At 38.7% G+C, this 24,382-nt stretch overlaps 1 protein-coding gene across 2 annotated transcripts in view; it reads right to left on the bottom strand.

The window, feature by feature from the left end:
• LOC134348089 (glutamate receptor ionotropic, kainate 1-like) overlaps positions 1 to 24,382 on the bottom strand; it is a 370,881-nt gene that overhangs the window by 149,765 nt on the left and 196,734 nt on the right. For both annotated transcript variants that reach the window (XM_063050936.1, XM_063050933.1), the window contains exons 2-3: positions 9,351 to 9,518; positions 8,345 to 8,602 (exon numbers count right to left, since the gene is read on the bottom strand). In XM_063050936.1, the coding sequence (XP_062907006.1) occupies positions 8,345 to 8,602; positions 9,351 to 9,518 (426 nt within the window). The remainder of the gene's footprint in view (positions 1 to 8,344; positions 8,603 to 9,350; positions 9,519 to 24,382) is intronic.

Here is a 24,382-nt window from a genome sequence, read left to right as displayed (position 1 = left end):
GTAGATATACTCAATGGTGGGGAGGGCTTTAACCATGATGGACTGGGCCATATCCACCATTTTTTGTAGGATTTTCCATTCAAGGGCATTGGTATTTCCATATCAGGCTATGCCACAGCCAGTCAATATACTCTCAACCACACAACTTTACAAGTTCATCAAAGTTTTTGCTGTCATTCTAAATCTTCAGAAACTTCTAAGGAAGTAGTGGCACTGCTGTGTTTTGCTCGAAATTGCACTTAAGTGCTGGGCCTAAGACAGGTCCTCTGAAATAATAACACTGTGGATTTTAAGGTTGCTGACCCTCTCCACCTCTGATCCTCCTATGAGGACTGGCTCATGGGCCTCTGGTTTCCTCCTTGTGAAATCAATAATCAGCTCCTTGGTCTTGGTGACACTTGCTGACAGTTGTAATGGCACCACTCAGTCAGATTTTCAATCTCCCTCCTATATGCTGATTCATTACCACCTTTGATCCAGCCAGGTGCCAACAGCAAACTTAAATATGGCTTTGGAACTGTACTTAGCCGCACAATCATAAGTGTGAAGTGAGTAGAGCAGAGGACTAAGCACACAGCTTTATGGTTCACCTGTGCTGCTGGAGATTGTGGAGGAGATGTTGTTGCCAATCCAAACTGACCGTGGTCTGCAAATGAGGAAATTGAGAATCCAATTGCACACAGGGGTATTGAACCTAATTGATAAGTTCTGAGGGGATGATAGGATTGAATGCAGAGCTTCAGTTAATAATGAGCATCCTGATGTATGCATCTGTGCTACCCAGATGTTCCAAAGTTGACTGAAGAGCCAGTGAATTGGCATGTGTTGTGGACCTGTTGCACTGGTAGGCAAAATGAAGTGGATCCAAGTTGCTTCTCAGGCAGGAGTTGATATGTTTCATCACCAGCTTCTCAAAACACTTCATCACTGAGGACATAAGTGTTGCTGGACGATAGTCACTGAGGCAGGTTACCAGACTCTTCTTAGGTACCACCATAATTGAAACCTGCTTGAAGCAGGTGGGTACCTTAGACTGCTGAAGCAAGAGGTTAAAGATCTCAGAGAATACTCTAGCCAGTTGATCAGTGCAGGGCTTTGTACTCAACCACGTATCCAAACTAGGCTAGACGCTTTCCATGGGTTCACCCTCCTAAAGGATGCTCGCACGTCAGCCTCAAAGACTGAAATCACCGTGTTATTGGTGGCTGTGGGAGTTCGTGTTCTCCACTTTTTGATGGTGAAAGCAAGCATAGAAGGCATTGAGCTCAACTGGAAGCAAAGCTCTGCTGTCACTTGCGTCACGATTTAACTTTGTAAGAGGTGATAGCGTTCAAGCCCTGCCACAGATGTTGAGCATGCTTCATTGATGCAGGTTTAGTCCCGAATTGCCACTTCACCCATGAGATGGCTTTCTGGAGATTGTACCTGGACCTCTTGTATCTTACTTGGTCACCAGATCTGAATGCCTCTCATCTGGCCCTCAGCAGATTGTGGATCTCATAGTTCATCCAGGACTTCCAGTTAGGGAAGACTCAGAATGATTTTGTGGAGACAGATTTGTCTATGACTATTTTTATCTAGTTCATGACAACTGTGGTGTATTCATTCAGATCCACTGATGAGTCATTGAACACAACTCAGTCTACCGACTCAAATCAAACATAGGAAATATACCATAGGTTTGATATTGGAAGTTCATTTAACATTTACCAAAGTAATACACAAAAGATTTATGGTAAAGCTTCAGACATTAGGAACTACTGACAATGTAACTATTGTCATTGGGCTTTGTGGGGGTCGGTGGATGGAAGAAATGTTATGGAGATGGAAGCTATGATTAAAAACCAGAAAGCAAAGGATTGGACAAGGTTATGTCCTATTTGGGCTACTCATTACTTTTATACATACCTCTCGTCTAGATTTATCAATTAAGGAAATAGCGTTTATGAGAAATAGTTGGGAGAATTGCCAAAAGATTCATGAGGATAGTAAAATGGTCAACAGAACAGGCAAATGAATGGAAATTAAAATTATTTTGGATATAAGCAAAGCGATCTTCTTGAGGAAACAATATATCCACCTTCAATGGACACAAATAGGGCATCAGATGACTGGAGGACAGCAGGTGTTGTTTTCCTTTTGAAAGAAGCCAGTATGGAAAAACTGGTAATTGTAGGCCTGCAAGCTGAACATAAGTGATAGGAAGATATTGGAAACAACTGAGAGAGAGGATGAATAGTGACTTGGAAATGCATTGACTAATCTGACTGTAAAAATGGCTTTGTCAACAGCAGATCCTATCTGGCCAATGTCACCGAGTTCCTTGCAGAGGTAGCAAAGTGTATTCACAAGGGTAGGGCAGTAGATGCGATTTACAAGGACTTTAGTAAAGCCTTTTACAAAGTCCCAATTGTGCGATTGGTTCAAAGGGTTATGGTTCATGGGATCCAGGGCAAACTGGCAAACTGGATCCAGAATTGTCATAGCAATAGGAGTCAGAGGACCATGACAGAGAGTTGCTTTCGGATGCCTGTGACTAGTGGTGTCTCACAAGGATCAGTGCCTGCACCCTAGTTGTTTGTAATATGTACAAATGACTTGGATGCAGATGTGGGTAGATAACACAAGGTTTGGTGGGCTCGTTGATTGTATGGAGGATAGTTTCAGCCTGCAGAGGGATATGAATCTTTTAGTGAAATAGACAGACAAATGTGTACTGAGGCATTCACTATGAAGGGAAGGATTTTAAGGAGGGACCTCAGAGTTCAAGTCCATAAATCCTTGATGCTGGCAATGGTTAGGAAGCTATACCAGAATGTCATCCCCATTTGTCAGAGCATTGAATATAGAGTGAGGAAGGTTATAAAACCTTGATCAGACCCTGGTTGGAGAATTATGCACAGTTCTGGTCACCAAGGTATGGGAAGGATATGATAGCGCTGGAGAGAACTCAAAGGAGATTTGCCAGGATGTTGCCTGGGAAGGAGCAGTTCAATCATTAGAAAAGGCAGCAGAAGCTTTATTTTTTTCCTCTCTGAAGCAGAAGTGGTTAAGGAGGGACATGACTGAAGTATATAAATTTATGTTGGGAATAGACAGGATAAACTGCAGGAAACTTTTTTTCCATAAACACATATATAGAGCATAAGATCGTATGCACAGCACTGGACAGTGTATTTGGCCCATGATATTGTGCCAATCTTGAAGCCAATTAATACTCAATGTCCTCCTCCTTTGTATCATCCATACCCCTCCATTCTCTTCCTATTTATGCGTCTATTTAAAAGCCTCTTAAACTCCAGCAAACTGCCTATTTCTACTACTACCCTTGGTAAATGCAGTCCAGGCACCTACCACTCTCTACATTACCTCTCACGTCACCCTTAATTCCCACCCCCGCCCCCCCGCTTTACTTTAAAAGCCTGTCCTCCGGTGCTTGACATTTCAGTCCTGGGAAAAGATCTTGTCTACCATATCTACGCCTCTCATAATTTAAAAAGAATTTCCATCAAATCTTCTCAGCCTCTAATGCTCTAAGGAGAACAACCCAAGTGTGTCCAACCTTTCCTGAAAACTCATACTCTCTAATCCAGGTAGCATCTTGGTAGGCCTCTTCTGCACCCTTTCCACACATCTACACCCTTCCTGCAACCAGATAAACCTACAGAACATAGGCTCAATATAAGGGAGAAGAAATTCAGAGAGGAGATGATGTGGGTGTTCATCACCAAGAGATCAGAATGTGCCTTTAATGCACCCCTGAGAGAATGGTTGAAGATGGGTCTTAATGAGCACGCAGTGCACTTAAGAATAGGGGGCCATGACCAAAGTACTGGGCAATGGTTTGGCAGCAGAAGAGGACCAAGAGAACCAAAAGTAAAAAATTACACAAGTTATTAGAAGTTGCTGGACAAGAATAATCAGAAGACTTCAAGAATTAAAAAACACAAGTTCAACTGTTGGAGTTGTAATTAATGGATTTGTACACAAAATCAAGGAATCACAGTTGATCACACACCAGATGTTTAACCATTCTGCAGTTGGAGTCATGTGCAGAGAGTTATGTGTTTACAAAAATGCAATAATCAAAGGAGAAGATGCATTAAAAATATATTCCAATGTCACTGCAAATGAGTAACAATTTTTTTTCTTTCTACTGTACCAAGTAAGTTTTAAGTCTTTAGAAGAAAAGGAAATTTTAATACAGTTTACACTAGTTATCAAAATGGTAATTGCTAAGTATTTAAATGTGAATAACTGCTAGAAGAAAACTTTACAGTGAAGATGTTTATGGTGTAGAATTTTCTGCCTAATCACTGAAGTAAGGGAATGAGTCTTTTTAAAAGGAAATCAGATTATTCATTGAAAAGAAATGACACTATAAAGTATGGATGTTTTGAGAGTATACCATTGATCATGCAGAGGAAGTCATCAATGTAGGCAGGGCCAAATGTCCTGTAACATTCCATGATTCTATGAGCACAAAAATGAATGGAATAGGGAACAAATTTATGTTCAGTTAGATTCAAGTATACAATTCCTGCATTATGGACGTCTTTTGTCTCTTGGCATGGAAAACTACTTGGTTTCACACTTCCACCAAAATATCTCTCAAAAGACTCAGCACCTTCTGACTCATCATCCTTTATGGAGTATTTAATCAAGATCATTTCTAATTTTCCTTAATCTTCATCTTGCTACAGAAAATGATCTTCCTCTTCTAAATGTGCATTCTGCAACTCTATCATTTCCAAGTGGCATCAGAACACTGTTCCTTCAGAAAGGTGTATCTAATTAACCAAGGATGGTCCAGGCATGAATCTGGTTCAAGCTCTACTGCAATAAGAGTTGCAATGTTATTCAAAAAATACAGATTTAATTTCAGTTAGAGGTCTTTTACAACTTTCCACCCCAGGAAACAGGCTGACTAAACTAAATGACTAAATGATTGAAACAGGCAACATTAAGAAAAATCCGATCTTATTTATCCCTCTTCAATTCTTACATGGCTGGCATAAAAGTAGCAGATTACATTGGTGCCTCTCAAGCCACCTACTAAGGCTGTCTTGGAGATCAAATAGCTACGGTTACAGATCCCGCAACTCACCTAAGTCATAGAGACACTGAATTAAATAGTAATAGCAGGATAACATCTGACCGGGCTAAGCTACTAATTTTCTACCACACTTATATCACCTTAAGGTTACATTTGGTGTGAAACTTGAAACAAAATAAAAGCATAAATTCGAGTTACACCGGACACTGTGAAGTTCAATAACAGTTTCAACGGATGTAGTAATGATTGGGAATGAAACCTAGACAGGCTCTGAAGCATATCATTTAAATCTTAATTGGACACCACTTACAATCCTTATTAGTAAAGTAAATCATCCCTCATTTTACTGTTTAAACTGGTTCTACTACTAACAGAACAATTATAGCATCAGGTATTTAGGTTTCTAGTTAAATTAATTAGATATGAATAATTCAATATTTCTCAAGACATCAAAAATAATTGGTTGCAACTTATAATAATCAGTAGAATATTATGTGATACACAAAGCTGTGTGCCCATCAGGTGAAATATGCAGTACTCCATTTTAAATTTAACGTTATGTACTGAAGCATTAAAATATTGTTTATTCAAGGTTATTGTCAAAGTGTATAAATTCCATGAAAATAAAGTTTTTTGGTAGTAGCGGAGTGTACTACATCCATTACAAAGACAGGGCTGCTCAGTCTTTCAAAGGTAGAGGAGGTGGAGCCTGTTTCACGATAAGGTCATCGTGGTGCATGTGTCATTCATTCAATCTCTCAAGGGGGTTTTCCTCCATTATCCTGGTAGCGGTCAATATTCTACCCCACCAACGTCAGGCAGGCACTGGAGGAGCTGAGCACTGTGATCAGCAGTCACAAAAGTACATGGACTTTTTCAATCTTATGGTTTTTATATTCTATGCTTTTGCCCATTCTTGCTCATTGTTTTTTGCGTGGGGAAGTGGGGTTCTGAGGGGTCAATGTTCTTGTTGCGTTTTGTTAGCTTTTCTTGTACAGGGGAGGGGGATTTTTGCGGGCCAATATTCTTGTCATGGTTTGTGCGGGGGAGGGGGACTTGAGGGTCAATGTTCTTGTGTTTTATGTGGGGGGAGGCGGGTCCACTTACCCTGACATCAGTAGTTGGGAAGATGCTGTGGAGGCCAAACCATTGAGTATATTTAAAGCAGAGTTTGATAGTTTCTTGATTAGACAAGGCATCAAGGCTAACTGGGAGAAGGCAGGAGAATGGAGTTCAGAGGGATAATAAATCAGCCATGATGGTATGTTGGAACAGACTAAATGGGCTCAATGGCCTAATTTTTCTCCTGTGTTATGAAATTTGCCTTTTGTCACAATAGGTCAATAGCGGATGCAATCTCACTGGCTCTCCACTCGGCCTCCGACCTCTTGGAGAATTGCAATACTCATGTCAGGCTTCTGTTTATTGATTACAGCTCAGCATTCAGCACCATCACACCCTTAGTACTAGTTAACAAGCTCTGAAACCTGGGCCCCTCTACCTCTGCAAACGTACCCTTGCCTTCCTCATTTGGAAAATCACAGTCAGTGCAGATCAAAGATAATATCTTCTCCTTGCTGACAGTCAACACCCACACAACTCAAGGATGTGAGCCTAGCCCACTGCTCTACTCTCTCTATGCCCATGACTGCATGGCTAGGTACAGCTCAAATCGCAATGACATAGCTATTGTCGGCAGAATTTCAGATGGTGATGAGGATACGTACAGGAGTGAGATAGATCCGCTGGTTCATTGGTGTTACAATAACAACCTTGCACTGAATGTCAATAAGACCAAGGGACTTATTGTGGACTTCAGGAAGGGGAAGATGAGGGAACACACTCCAGCACACTTCAAAGGATCAGCAATGGAAAGGATGAGCAGTTTCAAGTTCCTGGGGGTCAACACCTCAGAAGATCTAACGTGGGCCCAACGTATCAATACAACTGCAAAGAAGGCACGGCAGTTGCTGTCTTTCATTTGGAGTTTGTCACCAAAGACTCTAGCAAGATTCTACAGATGTGCCGTGGAGAGCATTTTAACTGGAGCATCACCGTCTGGTCTGGAGGAGCTGCGGCACAGGATTGGGAAAAGATGCAGGAAGTTGCTAACTCAGCCAGTTCCATCATGGCCACTAGCATCCAGGCTATCTTCAAGAGGCAATGCCTCAAGATGTCAGCATCCATCGTTAAGGACCCCCATCACCCCAAACATGCTCTCTTCTCATCAGTACCACCAAAGAGGAGGTACAGGAGCATAAATACACATCTCAGCATTTTAGGAACAGCTTCTTCCCCTCCACCATCAGATTTCTGAATGGACAGCGAACCTATCTACTGTGCACGACCTCACTATTTTCCCTCTCTTTTTGCACTATTTATTTAATTTAATTTTATGAACCCCCTGGTTTCCTTGGCTACATAAGTCTAGGGAAGACACTTTCCGGTCCTGCCAAACTCATGAGATTGAGACGGCTCTTCCACCCCAAACCCTGGTTTATGTGGATGCTGTGTCATTTGCTACCCTGTTACAAATTAATGCCATGAAATGACAGACAGTACACTGCATATGATTAAAGGAATTAAATTTATGAATCTTAACTTAAGGGTTAGTAGAGAAAAACAAAAAGAAAAGGGCCCATTTTAATTAAACAGTCAAATGTGCACAAGTTGAACTTCTTGAACTTCTCTGTCACTCACGGTCTGGACCCTCGGACTGCGTGAAAGTTCACAACACCTTCCAAACATCGCTCGCAATCCATCTCTAACAACGGGTCTCCCCCCGGGTCATATCCTACAACTGGTTCTCCCCAGCATCTTCTCTCTTCATCTCCCACCGAACAAAAGCCCCCAAGACCAACCTCAATGTCCCTCACAAAAAAAACCTCCCCCCCAGTTCCACCATCCTAGTTGGACGGCACACATTCCTCATCATCCCTTATCTTCAACAATAACCCAAACAGGCTGAAAGCCGAACAGACTGCTCTTACAGAACTGCTAAATGAAATACCTACAGCATAAGAGTAAAGATGTTGTGAACCAGGGCATTTTATTTATATATATATATATATATATATATATATATATATGTATATTCCTTATTGTCATTTATGGTGTTATAATTATGTATTGCACTGTAGTGCCACCACAAAACAACAAACTTTACTACATACAGGTATGCAGTGATATTAAGCATAATTCTGATTCTATAAGTTAACATAAACTTAAATTAACATTGCAAATGACAGAAAGAAACACCTTAAAACATATTGGAGTTTGAATATTTACCTGTGCTATCTTCATAAACAATGGTAATTGTCTTCCATTTGTAGTACTGCACCAGGTCCAGGATGGCTCTGCTAATAGATGTATATTCTGGATAAAGGTTAATGAAGAATGAGTCCTTCTGATCTAGTATGGGATGTTTCCAACGTGTCTGGATGTGTGGAACTTCCATTGCATTAGAGATAGATTGAACCGCACTTATTGAAGAACTGTGGGATGGTCCAAACACAGCTGCTACTCCTAGAGTAAGCTGATCACAAGCTAGTGGGTTGTAAAGAAATAATTCAGTCACTCTATACTGGTAATGCAAGACCTTTAGATTTGAAAGTTAGACGTACTCAACAGTTAAGAGGGTTGGATTTTTAATCATAGTTATAAGTTCTGAATAACAGGGCTCATTAGACCTGGTACACAATAATTCCTAGATAATTCTAAATTTAAATGTGGGGCTTCTTCAAATAGAGATCCTGATCCAAGTCAGGTGTGAATTTTCATCAGAGTGAGGTCTGCAGAGAGTTTAGCTGCATTAAGCATATAAATGGGATTGTGCAAGTTTAGGCTCAACCAATTGAAATGAGACAAAGGCAATTTTTCTCCCCCCCCCACCTTTCAATTTTCATGGTCAGTAAACTTTCCAGAAATGTGAAAGTACTCTTGGAGGAGAACTATCCCTAGTCCAGCTAACCTTCAGGTTGTGCTGTAAAGGCACCCAGCTGATGGAGTTAAACTTTCTTGCTTGCTGTTTGCTGCCACATATATTTTTGGGTATAAACATGAGTTTAAAAATACTTAGAACAACTTAAAATGAAAGCAGGTAGGTGATATCATTATATTTATGGCCAATCTAATTCTTCCATCTAACCCTTTATCTAAAAATAAGGTATGTGGAGTCTCTTTGTTTCAGAATTTTGCATTTTAGTTTCTTGATACAAAGTCAACCCAATCAATTCTGAGATTTACAATTCAACCCATAATATAAGAAAGCAATAATGGAATATATAGTACTCACCCCGTCTTGAAGCTTCAAAGCTGTCATAAAGATTAATTCTCTGTATGTCATATGTGAGTGTGGCATTAGGCATCAAAGTCTTATTTCTGTTTATACTGGTGATTGCAAACTTGAAGGCCATCTCCTCAATACTAATTGGCTCATTTTCAGTAGTTTCAAAAATACCTCCTAAAAGAAAACACACAGTTTAGCATTGTTTTTGAAGTTTAGTTGAGATCAGAAATATGTTCACATTGAATAATATTCTTTCAAAGTAAAATATACACATACTGTTAAGCATTTACTTTCAGTATGACTTGACCAAGGAGTCCAAAGAACAGAGAAGCAGCTTTTCTCTCCTTCTCAGCACATGCTAGTTAGATAGAACCACACACTGTACCTTGATTGCATTCACCAAACCCAAACTATAAGGATCTGCATTATAACACAAGTTGGACTGGGAATGTGCCTGGAAGTTGCAGCATACAACTTGACCCAACAAATTACTTTGGCAAGTCCAGCTTCCACCACCTCCAACTTATTTGACAGAAAATAAAATACTTTTTAAAATTCAATGCAAGACTTCTTTGAGTCTGCTAACACCTGAAACTTCCAAACAAATTCCAAAAGGCTGTGAACTACAGATGGAATGGGCCATGTTGCAGTCCCTTGTTCACGTTAGGAAACGTTCCCCTTCTGTTCCACAGAAGAAAGAATCCTAGATACATGCCCAATGGCATACAAAATCCGAACAGATCCTAATTCCCCTGTTCAATGATTTCCTTGCACATTGGGAGGCGAGCAGGAAGGAAGGAGATGGAAGAATCCACCCTCATACTACTCAGGACAGGCAGAACTATCTTGAAAATATAGCAAACCCACATTGGATTTTAGCCCATACTTCTTCCCATCACTACCAAGCTTACTTAGATCAATGATTTTATTTTATTTGTAATTGCTACATTAATAAATATAAGGTAATCAATAAATGGATGGAAATAGTTGTGTCTGAACAGAGTCATGTTTCTGAATACTTATGCATGTCAATTTTTTAATTAATTGAGAGATGCAAGTCCCATATTTTAACTAATCCCAAAATGCATGATAACTTTGGAAGAGATTCATCCTCAATCGCAAAGTCAGGAGTCGTGCTCCATTTCTAAAAACTGACACTTTTAGCATGTGTGATTTGAGATGAGTTTCTGCCTCGTGAGGTTTTCTGCAATAGGAAGTATTAATGTGCCATCTTACCCATTTGAAATGTGACACACCATTCAAGACTTCCAACTATATTGATTCCTCTTTCAACCTGATTGATTGATGAAACTAGTTGGCAAAGGTACACACCAAACAAGCTGGATATATTAGTGCCTGTTTCTCATATGCAGATTGTCCTTGCTTCGATTCCCCACTGAAATTGTGCACAGTGAAAAAAACAGACACGGCACTTGCATGCCCAATTCATTTTAAAACATCACACAGTTTTATGGCCTCAGTGTATACCTGGTGTCACAAGTCATACACTGCAAATATCTTCCCTGACAGTCACAAATTGATGTATTTGGATGTAACCACCAATGAACATCACAGAAGATCCAGGAGCTCATTGCAGTTATTTTGTTGTAGTTTGTATCCAAAGGTACACGTTACTAACATCAGGAGGCACTGACTCGCTATCTTCAGAATTGACTGCAGACTGCCCAAACACTTTGCAAATTGTTCTTGAACTATCAGAAAAATTATCAAAATTTTTTTGTGATTATGCCAACAAACTCCCATCCCCATTATATTCTGACTCTCCCGGTACCCAGCTGTTAGCAGTCTCATTCAAAAGGTTCCTAAGTGGTATTGTATTTGTAAAAACTCCAAATTCAATGTCTCTGGCTGATGTGCTCTATGCCAGGGTTAACAAAAACACTATCATTAATTGGTCGAATTAGTGCTATTAAAATGATAGTTCTACCGAAATTCTTATATATATATATTTAAAGCAGTTCCTTCATTTGTTCCTATATGGTTTTTTGATAGAATAGACGCTAAAATTTTATCCTATATTTGGAACAACAAAAATCCTAGATTGAGTAAACCTTTATTGCAGAAATTAAAAAAGGATGGTGGTATGGCTTTGCCAAATCTTAGACTGTACTACTGGGCAATTAATATTCGATATATTACCTGTTGGATTCATTATTCAGACATATATGACTGTCCTTTATGGGTGGATTTGGAGAAAAACTCGGTGAAGGGGTCTTGGCCTTGGCCTCTTTACTGGGAGCTCCTCTTCCTTTTCTGCTCTCTAAGATTGGTAGACAAGACCTTAATCCTATTATTAAACATACATTAAGAATTTGGTTTCAGTTTCGCAGATTTTTTAAATGAAATAATTTTGTCCTTTCTAGTAAAATATATCATAATTTTTTTTTACACCATCAATTTTAGATCAGGCTTTTTTAATTTGGAAAACCAAAGGAATAATAACTTTTTTCGGATTTGTTTATAGGGGATTGTTTAATGTCTTTTACTCAGCTAGCGGATAAATTTGATTTATCCAATGCACACCTCTTTAGATATTTATAAATTAGGAATTTTTTACATACTTTGCTTCCAAACTATCCCTCCGCTTATCCATCTACTATAATAGATACCCTCTTCCAGGTTAAACTGCTCCAAAAAGGATTAATAGCTTCAATTTATAAATGGTTATTGAATTTACGAACGATATCTAACGATAAAATTAAAGCTGCCTGGGAATTGGAATTTCAAGAGTTACTTTCAGATAATCAATGGAGTAAAATTTTTCATCTGGTAAATACTTCATCTATTTGTGCCTGTCATTCTTTGATACAGTTCAGGGTAGTACATCGGGCACATATGTCAAAGTATAAATTAACCCATATTTTTCCCAATATTACTCCTATTTCTGATAGATGTAATACTCAGGTGGCCACATTAACTCACATGTTTTGGTCTTGCATGAAGTTGGAGAATTTTTGGAAAGATGTTCTTAAAACCTTATCAAAAGAGCTGAGTCTGGATTTACAACCAAACTTATTTACAGCTATTTTTGGGATTATTCCATCGGAAGCAGGATATACTCCTGCTCCGCTCAGCAGATGATAGCCTTTTCAACCTTATTGGCTAGGAAAGCCATTTTACTTAAATGGAAGGACCCCAACCCTCCTACCGCCTTTTATTGGCTTTCCTCTATCATGTCCTGTTTAAGTCTAGAGAATATAAGAAGTCGGACATTGGATACATCCTTTAAATTTGAAGAAATCTGGTGACGTTTCATTCAATATTTTCATATGATCTGATTTTTGTACTGATTCTCTACCAGCTATTTTTTCAGAACCTTGGATTTGATCAGAGAGTCTCTCTTCTCTTGGTTTTTCTCTCAGGATGGACTGCCCAGTCCTTTTTTTCTGTTTAGAATAGTGCTTTTTTTCTTTTTTTATATATATATAAAAATTTCTAATAGTCCTTCCTTTCTTCGTAAATTGATAAGAGGAGAATGAACTACATTCTTTTTTCTTTCTGTATTATACATTCTATATCAAATTTATACTTTGTAGATCAACACTGTGTGATTCTGATATTGTTTATTTTACCTTCTGTATGTACTACTACTGACATATATCAGAGATATTCTCCTCCTGTTTGTATACACACTTAAAAAAAAAAATCAATAAAAAGATTGAAAAAAGAAAGAAACTGTGGGAAGCCAGGCATGGTGATGCATTATGTCATTTGTCATCATCAGCATCATCACTCCTTTCCTTCTCAAATTCCCTCCTGCAATATTTCCCCCTCTTCTGGGGCCATGGGGGAGGTGGCGTGGGGGTGGAATTTGCAGCCCTGCAGAAGAAGAGGGCAGCGCAGCCGGTAGGACCACTGCTTCAAAGTTCCAGTGACCCCTGTTGAGTCCTGACCTGAGGGAGAGGGAATACAACGTGCTGGGGTGTGTTGTATGCACAAAAAAGTAATTGTCAACATCAAAGGAAGTTTTTCGTTACTCTCCAGTTCACATTGACATAAAGTGCGAGATCATGAAATATCTTCTGGCATTACTTCATAGTCTGGGGATTCTCATTCCTGGAGGTGATTAGAAGGTTGTCTACTTCTACTAGACTTATTGAATTGCAGTCCTAGTGAATCTCCGGACACCCTCACAGAATATCCTTTCTGGCCTCTCTCTCATTTACAACATCTTCAAAGTCTCTTTCAGTGCCCCTCTTACCCCGGAAAAAGAAACAAACTTTGAGGTGGACTTTGTAAATGTAGTAAGCAGAAGTAAGCAAGCAGCGGAAACAAAAGGCAGTGAGCAAGGTCAACCTTCTGTCCAGTGTTAAAAGGCCAAATTTAAAAGTGCTCAATCTTAATGGACACTATTCTGCAACACGGCAGCTGTGTATAAAGAGTTGTAAACAGGTTTAAACTAATGATGTGACTGTAGCATAACCAAAAGATGGCCATTGAATATTCCAACATCTATGGCACTGAACAAAAGGAACCAGGAGACAAAGTAGGCCATTTAGCCCCTCAGACCTGCCCTCCCATTCAATATAATTACGACTGATTAATGCTGGCCTCAACTCTTGTGCTTGTTCCACAGCATTTTTTCCAATTATTTCTACCGAAATGACACAGCCTTTCTTTCCTGCTTGTCCTTGGCTCCATTGCCCATTTAGTGTAAAGTTAGCAATTCTGGTTCCCTTGATTTCAATACATTTCAGTAAATGTTTCTTATTCTTCTGAAACTTAACAGTTCAATCCAATCTCCTTGTCCCTAATGCAGTTTACTTAAATTAAAACTAATGTCTATGATTTCAGTCAAACTGTCTTCTCCAGTTTCCACTGGTCCATTATCTCCCAAATTAATTTCTGGAACAAATTTTTGTTTGTTTACTCATTTGGCACCAGAACTGGCAGATCAGAAAATGAACAAGCTATGGCTTTTTATTCAAGTCTGATTGTTTTCTTTAAACAAGAGCAGTGATTCAGCCACATTTGGCTGATGGAAGTCCCTTTGGCTACACTTTTATTTGCCTCTGATAGAATGCAAAATACCAAGAAACAATAATATAGTAGTTGGAATAAATCTCTTCCTCTACTCTCCAAACTTAATAAACTCTTAATAATAAAAACATAAAATGTGGAAGCACTCGACACATAGCATGACAACTGTCAAAAGGAAAAATGAGTCAATGGTACAGGTCAAAATTTTTCTTTCTCATTGTCTTCTCTGCTGAAATCTATTTCAAAGTTCGAAGTAAATTTATTATCAAAGTACATATATGTCACCATTCATTTTCTTGCGGGCATACTCAATGAACTCATAGATCAATAACCACAACAAGATCAATGAAAGACCGCACTAACTTGGGCATTCAACCATTGTGCAAACGACACCAAACTGCCCAAGTACAAGAAGAAATTATTATTATTAATAATAATGATAATAAAGAATAAATATCAAGAACATGAGATTGAAAGTGAGTCCATTGATTTTGGGAAAATTTCATTGAGGGGAGTGAGTGAAGTTATCCCCTCTGGATCAACAGCCTGATCGTTGAGGGCTACTAACTGTTCCTGCACCTGGTGATGCGAGTCCTGAAGATCCTGTTCCTTCTTCCTAATGGCAACAGTGAGAAAAGAGCACGTCCTGGGTGGTAGGGGTCCTTGAAGATGCATGCTTCTTCTTGTAACAGTGTTTTGTGCATTTAGGTGTGCTCAATGTAGCGGAGAGCTTTACCCATTACGGACCGGGCTGTATCAATTACTTTTTGTAGGATTTTCTATTCAAGGGCAGTGGTGTTTCCATACCAGGCAGTGATGCATCCAGTCAATATTTTCTCTAATACACATCTTTGCAAGTTCATCAAAGTTTTAGATGTCGTGCTGAATCTTCACAAACTCTCTAAAAGTAGAGAAACTGCCTGCTTTCTTTGTAATTGCACATGTACTGGGCCCAGGATAAGTCTGCTCAAATAATAACACCGAGGAATTTAAAGTTGCTGACTCTCTCCACCTCTAATCCTCCAGTGAGGACTGACTCCAGTTTCCTTCTCCTGAAGTCAACTATCAGCTTCCTGGTCTCGCTGACATTGAGTAAGAGTTTGTTGTTATGCACCACTCAGCCAGATTTTTAATCTCCCTCCTAAATGCTAATTCATCACCACCTTTGATTCAGCCTACAACAGTGGTGTCAATGCTCATTTCATAAGCAGTGACAAGAGAACAGTACGGAGAGCACTAATAATTCAAAGTGTCTGCAGAAGTATTAAGGACTCCCATCTTGCTGGTTCTCTGCTTTGGCAGGTAAGTCAAAACGGTGAAAATCAAAATCGAAAATGCTGAAAATCTGAAACAGAAAATGCTGAAAACGTGAAACAGGTAGCATCAGGAAAGAGAAACAAAGGAAACAATTCGGTTCTAACACCCTTAATGCTATGTAGGGACCTTTGATCTGAACATTAATTGTTTCTCTTTCCTTAAATGCTGCTTGACCTTTTTAATGTTTCAGCAGTTTATAAGCAGTTTTTAAGTCAATGAATATGGCCTGATGTAACACCTGCAGATACAGCTCACAGTAGTGCTAATGTCTTGTGCCTACTACATTCAACAAAATGATTTCATTACACCTTTACTGAATGGTTTGTGTTTAAAGGAATAACCACCCTTGCATTTACCAAGCAACACTTACGATCACTGTGTAAAAACCCATAAATGAAGGTATGCACTTTGTTAACTGTTCACACGAATATACAATTATAAAACCAACTTTAAACTTATCTGTGGAAAGGAATAAACAGTCGATGTTTTGAGCCATTGAAGGGTCACAGCCCAAAATGTCGGTTGTTTAATCCCTCCATAGATGCTGCCTATTCTGCCATTCGAGAGTTTCCCCGTTTTCTTAAGCTTGGCAGATAGGCAACCTCCAGTCAAGGCATGGTTGCAGTTTTATAATTCACCAATGCATTACAGTACGCAAGGAGCTGATGTAAAAAGACAGTACATGTTGGCGTACGCATGAAAGGTAGATTCAAATATTGATTGAAATTCCTTCGACTTCTAACGAAGTGCTTCAATCTACTGGTAACTCAATGAAATATACAAATGATATAAAATGGCCAACCTGATGACAAAAGCTACTCACTTAACAATATGATTAAAAGTAATCAACAACAGCTGTGAACTTACAGGTAAGCAGTGAGATCTAATAACTAGAAATAAAATAACAAACCACGTCAGGTAGGACATAACATTGTCTGTCCTGCCGAGTTCCTCCAGCATTTTGTATGCGTTGCCCCGGATTTCCAGCATCTGAAGAATCTCTTGTGTTTTATATTCATCTGATCTGTTGGTTTCTTCATTCATAAAACTCTCACTGCAAACCACACTTGATATCTCTTAAGTATATAGTTCATGTACTGGATCACTTCCCTAGTTAAATCTCCTGCACATTGGGTCACCTATCTATTTCATAGGTAACTATATTTTTACCTGTAAATATATTGCTTAATCTTGGCACCATCTTTTTGGTATCCTCTGTATAGACTAATTTTTTAAAAATTTACTTAAAGCCTTTCATGGTGAATTACTGAAATTCTTTACCCTATGTAGGAACCGTGTATCTGTTTTCTATTCGCTTTGTATTCTATGTTTCAGGGTTTATTATGGTAACTATTCTCGTAGGTGGTGGCATGGTAAAAGTGTACAGAATAAATTATGCATTCTTGCTTATTTCATGGGAGTTTGTAGCTTGGGACTGGCAAAGGTTGTATCTTTTGCTGATTGTTGAGATAATGCTCAATAACGCTTAATTGTGTGTTTGCTAATTGCTAATAAAGGATCAGATAAAGGGTTTGACTTTTGGAGCAATGATTGGAGATGTGGGTGTGTCATGTAAGTATTGTATGCAAGTCCATACGGTCGCAGGCAAGCAGCGAATTGATTTTGGATTAGTTTTGTCACTACATCCTGAAAGTTTGTGGCTATGTGGTCATTTTATCAGTCTTCACCTGCTTGTTAATACAAATATCTAATTCAGTTAATCATGAAGCAGCAACTCAATGCAGAAAAGCACGCAGACATGGTCAAGAGGTTCAGCTGTTGTTTAATTCAAACCCTAGAATGGGAAGAAATGAGATCTAAGTGACTTTGATTGTGGAATGGTTATTGGTGCCAGACAGGGTCACTTGAGTATCTCAGAAACTGCTGATTTCTTGGGATTTTCACACACAACAGTCTCTAGCATTTACAGAGAAAGGTAGAAATAAAATCCAGTGAGCGGCAGTTAATTTGGCAAAAATGCCTTGTTAATGAGAGAGGTCAGAGGAGAATAGCCAGACTGGTTCAAGCCAACAGGAAGGGCAGTAACTCAAGTAACCATGTTTTACAATAGAGGTGTGCAGAACAACATCTCTGAATGTGGAACACATCAAACCTTGGAATGGACAGGCTACAGCAGCAGACGACCACAAATATACACTCTGAGGCCACTTTATCAGGCACAGGAGTTACCTGAACATATACCAGTGGAGGTATTTAAAGAGATAAATACTTTTTTGAAAGATTGGAGATATGAAAGTTTTGGAAAATTGGTGCAGAAGAAGAGGTGAGGCCTGATGCAGATCAGCCATGATCAGGAAGGCTTGAAGGGCCGGGTGGCTCATTCCTGCTCGAATTTTTTAGTACCTTTGTAATCTATTAAAAACAGAAGAGGATAAGTGTAAACTCTAAGAGTAGGCTGACAGAATGGACCGATGAAAAAGAATACAGAAATCGTTTGGCATCCTGACAAGGAGAGGTAAGATTGGTTAAATTGAACAGTTCTAAATGGTATGTACTACCAAGGGACCTGAACCTTTCTGTGCAGACTTTAGAAGCTGACAGGATACACTGGTAGGCCATTTGGAGAAATATTAGATCCAGGGTTTCTCAAATCAAGGCACTTAAAGCAGAAGCAGGAAGTTATATAGAACCCTTAATTAAAGCAAGCTGCTAAGGCACAACTAGTGTATTGGGTCCAATTCACTTTGCACATTCCAGGAAGCATGGGTAAGATGTAGGCAAGTTGAAGAAAAGACAAGTGTTCTCATGGATGAGGAATTTCTATTATGAGATTTGATCAGAGAAGCTGGCAATGTTCTCCTTGAAGCAAAGGACTTTGAAAGGAGATTTGACAGATGTATATGAGATCACAATGCTGGGATAAACAAAGAAATCTAGCCATCCGTGGATGATTCAAGAACTATGAGACGCAGATTTCAAACGATGTGAGAAGAATTTGTGGGGCGGGGGGGGGGTAGGGAGATGCAAGAGTGGTTATGGGCACCTTTTGTAAAGATGATTGAAACAGCCAACCAGGACCACAAAAGGGGAAAGTAAAATCAGGAATGCTGGAAAGCAGCCAGCCAAGAGAAAAAGAGTAAACATTTCAGGTTAATAATCTTTCCCCAGAACAAACATTTCCAGGATTTTCTGTGTTATTTTTGTTTTCCCCTAAAGGAAATTGGATAGGCATTTGAAGATAAGTTATGTGCAGAGATATGGGGAGAGAGTGGGGAAATGGACTGACTGCCTTACAGAGTTAGCAAACTTCAAAGGGCTGATCTGCCTTATTTTATGCCAATATGACTATGATTCTGAGCCAAGCTATCTAATTCTGATTCATCTGAATGAACTTTACGTGTCTAAATTTGACATGCTCATTTCATTGTTGCAAAATGGTAATTTTGCTTTGCTGAAATAAGAGGTTGTTTAAAATCTTGACTCTGTTCTCAGGGGCATTTGTGGTAATTTGTACAACCTGTTCCAGTGAGTTAATAGCAACTTTGCCATGAGTTTTATAATTATGTTTCCATGGAAATGATGCATTCTATTTGTGAAACACGGATGAGAATGCAGAGATTGGTTAGCAGCTTAATGCATACAGTGTACTTTCCATTGAGCTCTTTCACTGGGAACTGTAGACCAGATGTGCAGTATGTGCAGCAGTGACTGTTCCAGTATGAGTCAACAATGCAATATGTTGATGCTGTGGCAATGACCTTCAAATAACTTCAAATTTATTCATTGTGCAGTCAATCCCAGTGGTCATAAAAGACCAACAGTTTCTGTCAATTTAACATTAAACAGTGTTATTTGCCATCAATTTTGCCAATAAGTTCAATTTTCTGGGTTCCATATTTTAAATGTCAAATAAATGCAAAGCAGTTGAAAGGTAATCTCAGCTAAATCACTTCAGATTAATTGCAAACTGGTGCTGCTGCAGTGTAGCCATTTTCAGTTGCATACGAAAGTCATAATTGTGGAATGAACAGTTCAAATGGTCAATGGTTATGCATGAAAATAAAAAGAAAATGCAGCCAATTCATGCTTGTGGTGATATGACGTGTCAGAATGTGATTGGAGAGAGTTCTGCACATGAGCAGAAATGATAGAAAGATCTGGAAGCATGGCGCTGTAAGACACGTGTGGTTGTTGCTGTTAAATAAAAGTTCTATTCTTTCAGAATATGGTTCTTTATTAGAAACCAACGGTACGTATTAGTATAAAGAACACAACATGGTGTCAGAAGTGGGACAACACAGTTCAATCTGTAGTACACCTATGTAGAAAAGTCCTTTTGCGTTACGTCATCAACTGAAAACAGAGTTTGACAGAATGGAATGGCTAGAAGTCATAAAGAAAGCTCCCAGGCCCATCCCTTTGTTACCAGCATCATCCCTTTGTTACCAGCATCTGACAAAGCATTGCCACCAAAACCAGGAGTTGCAATTTTGCCCTCTGGAAGTAACGCACATGCATCAATGGGCCATGCATTCCATCACAATCTCACCTCTGCAGGAGGACAGAGGCCAAACTTGCCGGTACAGTACAATACGGATCTGAAGCCAAAGAGTGACAAGAATCAGGATCCAATTGACAAAGTGAAAGCACAAGTGAAGGAATTGAGAAGTTTTATTGAAATGATGAAGTCTCAGCATAAAAAAGAGATTACACAGTTAATGAATGTATTCGATGAAGAAAAGAAGATTCATATTTCATTACAAATGGAAGTGAAAGGAATTAAGAAAGTTACAGTACTTGAAGAAGTACAACCCAGATCATACATGGTCCAAACAGAAGAAGGAGCAGTGTTAAGAAGAAATAGCAAAGACCTCAAGAAAGAGCCAGCTTCAGAGTTTCAGTTAACTGATGCAGACCAGACAGAACATGGAAATAACAAGGAAACACAAGAACTGTGTGAACCACTTAGAAGGTCTACTTGTGTTCATAAACCCCCAGAGAGACTGTTAGAGACGTGTTAAATTGTGCATTTACTCTGGTCAATGATGCTAATTGTTTTTCTGTTTAAGGAAAGGAAGATATGATATGACGTGTCAGAACGTGATTGGAGAGAGTTCTGAGCATGTGCAGAAATGATAGAAAGATCTGGAAGCATGGCACTGTAAGACATGTGTGGTTGTTGCTGTTAAATAAAAGTTCTATTCTTCCAGAATATGATTCTTTATTAGAAACCCACGGTATGTATTAATATAAAGAACACAACAATGCTAACTATTGAATAAATTACATTTGAAGTAGGAAATGTCCTTGCATTTCCTTGTAGAAACTAACCAAATGAAACTCTGCTTCAATGTCCTAGTCATACTGTCAATGTTGCAGGGTTTGACGAAACACATATTTTGAACCAGCATCTTTAAGCAAAACATCTTGCAACTCTAAAATATCACCGAGCAACTCGATGGTGAAGATATTTTTACAGCACTGCCCATGAGTGTCCTATTGCCTAATTCAATCTTGAATATTTTTGATTTTACATTATTCAAAAACAGAAATTTTGTCTTTTACAAAACTGTGTCTCTTACACAAAGGAATGTGTGCTCCTTTGAAAAAATAAGAGTCAAACAATCAAATGTAGCTACAGAAAACATTATCACTTGTTGTGTATTTAATCCTTCAGTAATATTTGAGTAAAAGTGTAAATATATTATTTGATTAAGCATTCTTTGTTGTTTACTAATTCATGCATCTCCTGGCTCTATGTTTTTCTTTAATTAGTTTTATGTTTTTGAGTTAAAAACTTAACACCAGTGAAACCTTCCATGTGACATGACTACTCAAAGGTAGCATGCTTCAACTGAATACTTAGAAAGCAATTATAGGCCATCTAATTGCGGGTACCTTTGGCCATTAGTCAAAAATCGATTCCATACTGCAATAATTTCAAAACTAACAATGTCCTGAACCTCTTGGAGACGTAGTAAATAGGAATTAATGAAAAGACTGTCACTGGGTTCTCCATTAAGAAGAGTTCCAAGGTTCAGGGCGTAATCGTAAAAGGAAAATACTGATCTACAGAGCACCAAGATTATCCCCAAGTGCTACTAGGACAATTAATTATTATTGAAATCGATACTTTGATAAATAGTTGCATTTCATTTAATGTTTAGCCTGAGACATGCTGATTTCTAGCTTTTCCCTACTAAAACAGAATATGAACAACTATTGGTGTATGTATGATATCCTTATTTAAGATTCTTACAATCTTTCATAGATACATTTACTGAATATTTTTCTTGGTACAGAATAATATGGATTTGATTGCTTATGTGAACATTATATGGACTTCAAAGCAGTCTACAACCAGAGCAAAATGAAGCCATTCCTTATCAATTATATATCAATTTAATGCTAATCATATTTGTGCCATTTCTGGCATGCTGATTAATGATAATATATTCCACCTATTAACTTTTATAAGCTTTAGTATTTTAATATCCACTCCAGTCATCCTCAATCATGAAGACACATTTCCTCTGCTCCTTGCCATCCAAATATTTAATAAAATCACAGTATGTATGGCTGGTAGGGCTTTTTGAGAGGTTTATTAGGTTTTATTTATTTTAAGAGAAATGTTGTTTTTCATGAATGATGGATGAAGGATGACAGCTGTTGAAATTAGGATTGAGTACTTTACATTACATGAAGAAGCTATGGTAGGGGGAAAAAACACGCCCGTTTTATTCCATTTCTGATCTGTGCCTATACATGTTGAGAAAGACTTTACTGGATGCTGCACAATCAGTTAATGGATTTCATTCCACTTAATAACCTATTTACTTCAGAGCAGAATCTGATGCACAAACCCATCGCTTAAATAAGATAGAGACTGCCATTTTCTTTCATGGTTTTGTTTCGTAAAGATCCACTTCGATGTACCCTTTATTGGCATTCCACACTCCTTCAGTTCCTGTAAAATCTGAGTCTGTCCTTTAATCTTAATCTTTAATCTTTATTATTAAATTGCTCTAACAAAACATATTTATCTTACCCAGATGCTCCTATATTCGATATGCTGGTAATTTCATGATCTTAACTTTCATTTTTAATTTTTAACAGAAATGTAAAAAATGACACAGGAGCACAATTTCAGCTTTTTGCACACTAATAAATTTCCTCTCTTTGCAGACATTTGTCTGTTGTTAAAACCGGCATTGCACAATTTAGCATTCTGTAGGAATCTTACAGATGAGATGGCAAACTTCCACTCCTGTGTTTCAGTAATTCTTTGACATTTGTCGTGTTTCCCTTGGAAACATGATAAGTGAGTAATCTTTGCTCTGCAGCATTCTTTTGTCTCTGGCATATACAGGAGTGCGACTGGAATTCTGACAACTGAACATCCCTAGCGTTGATAGTTCTGTAATCAAAAGACTATTTCATGCCAGCTGGTTGAGGTTGAAAGCAATAATGTTGGCCTTTATGGTCAGTACATAGCAATAAGGTGAGAGATGCAGTAAAAGCAGAAAAATTCCAGAAAATCTCAGCAAGATATAGAGCATCTATGGAGAAAAAAAAAGAGAATTAGTAATTAAGGTTGATGCCCTTTCCTCAGAATTGAATTAAGTGAGAAATCAAATGTTTTCAGATGCCAAGTGGTGCAGAGATCAAAAGGACTACCTATGATACGGTAGAGAGAAAGAGAAACTGATTGATATGAGGTGATATTACCAGCTGAGAGGAAGGTGAAGTTTGATTCTTACTGCTAAACTGTCTGGAGGAGGTGTAAATAGAGGTGATTGAATATCAAGTACAAAAGCTGTGACAGAGATCAGAATTTAAAGCACAAATCATTAAAAAATGGTTGGTGGATTTGCTGTTTGGTTTTGCCATTCTCTGTTTGAAAATCAGATCTTCACTGCGGCTGCTTTTTAAACAAAACTTTCTTCAAATGATTTGTTATTGCAGTTTGAGTTGAAACCAAAGTAGTGGAACTGTAAGTGGTCCTCCACACACCGTCTGTCATTCGTTAAGGGCATGGTCAGTCCTACGCCTGAAGTTGCACAGTAATGCAGTTCGAAGAGCTGCTGCCTTTCAATGCCGGCGATCCTCATTCAACCCTGATCTTGGAGTTTATATAAATCTCTTTGGTTTCCCCTGAGTACTCCAGTTTTCACCCATGTTCCAAAGATATGTGTGTTGGTATATTAATTAGCCACTGTAAATTGCCCTCAGTGTGTAGGTGACTGGTAGAAAGTGGATGAGAATGTGGGATAAAAGTAGGATTTATGTAAAAGGATGGTTGATGTTTGGCACAGGCTTTGTGGATCAAAAGGCCTACTTCCATGCTGTACTGTCCACGACAAAGACTCGAGTCCATTTCTCACTCAATCATTCCCCACATCCTTTGATTCTCCCTGGCGCCCAGTGATCCTCATCAGCCTTGAGGCTCAACCACAGCTTCAATAGTTCAAAGCCTAAAGTAAATTTATCATCAAAGTACATTTACGTCACCAGATACAATTCTGAGATTCATTTTCAGATCTCCACAGTAGAGAATCCAAGGAATTACAATAATTCGACGAAGGATCTCGGCCCGAAACGTCGACTGTACCTCTTCCTAGAGATGCTGCCTGGCCTGCTGTGTTCACCAGCAACTTTGATGTGTGTTGCTTGAAATTCCATGAAGGAATTTTTTCCTATTATTCTTTTCCTGACATTTTCTTGAGGGTGTTTGTCCATTGTATGTGGCCTATCAGCAG

Source organism: Mobula hypostoma, chromosome 6 (genome assembly GCF_963921235.1).
Source record: "Mobula hypostoma chromosome 6, sMobHyp1.1, whole genome shotgun sequence".
Lineage (NCBI taxonomy): Eukaryota > Metazoa > Chordata > Chondrichthyes > Myliobatiformes > Myliobatidae > Mobula > Mobula hypostoma.
Note: the sequence above shows the minus strand (reverse complement) of the source record. Positions and strands in the feature narration are given on the sequence as shown.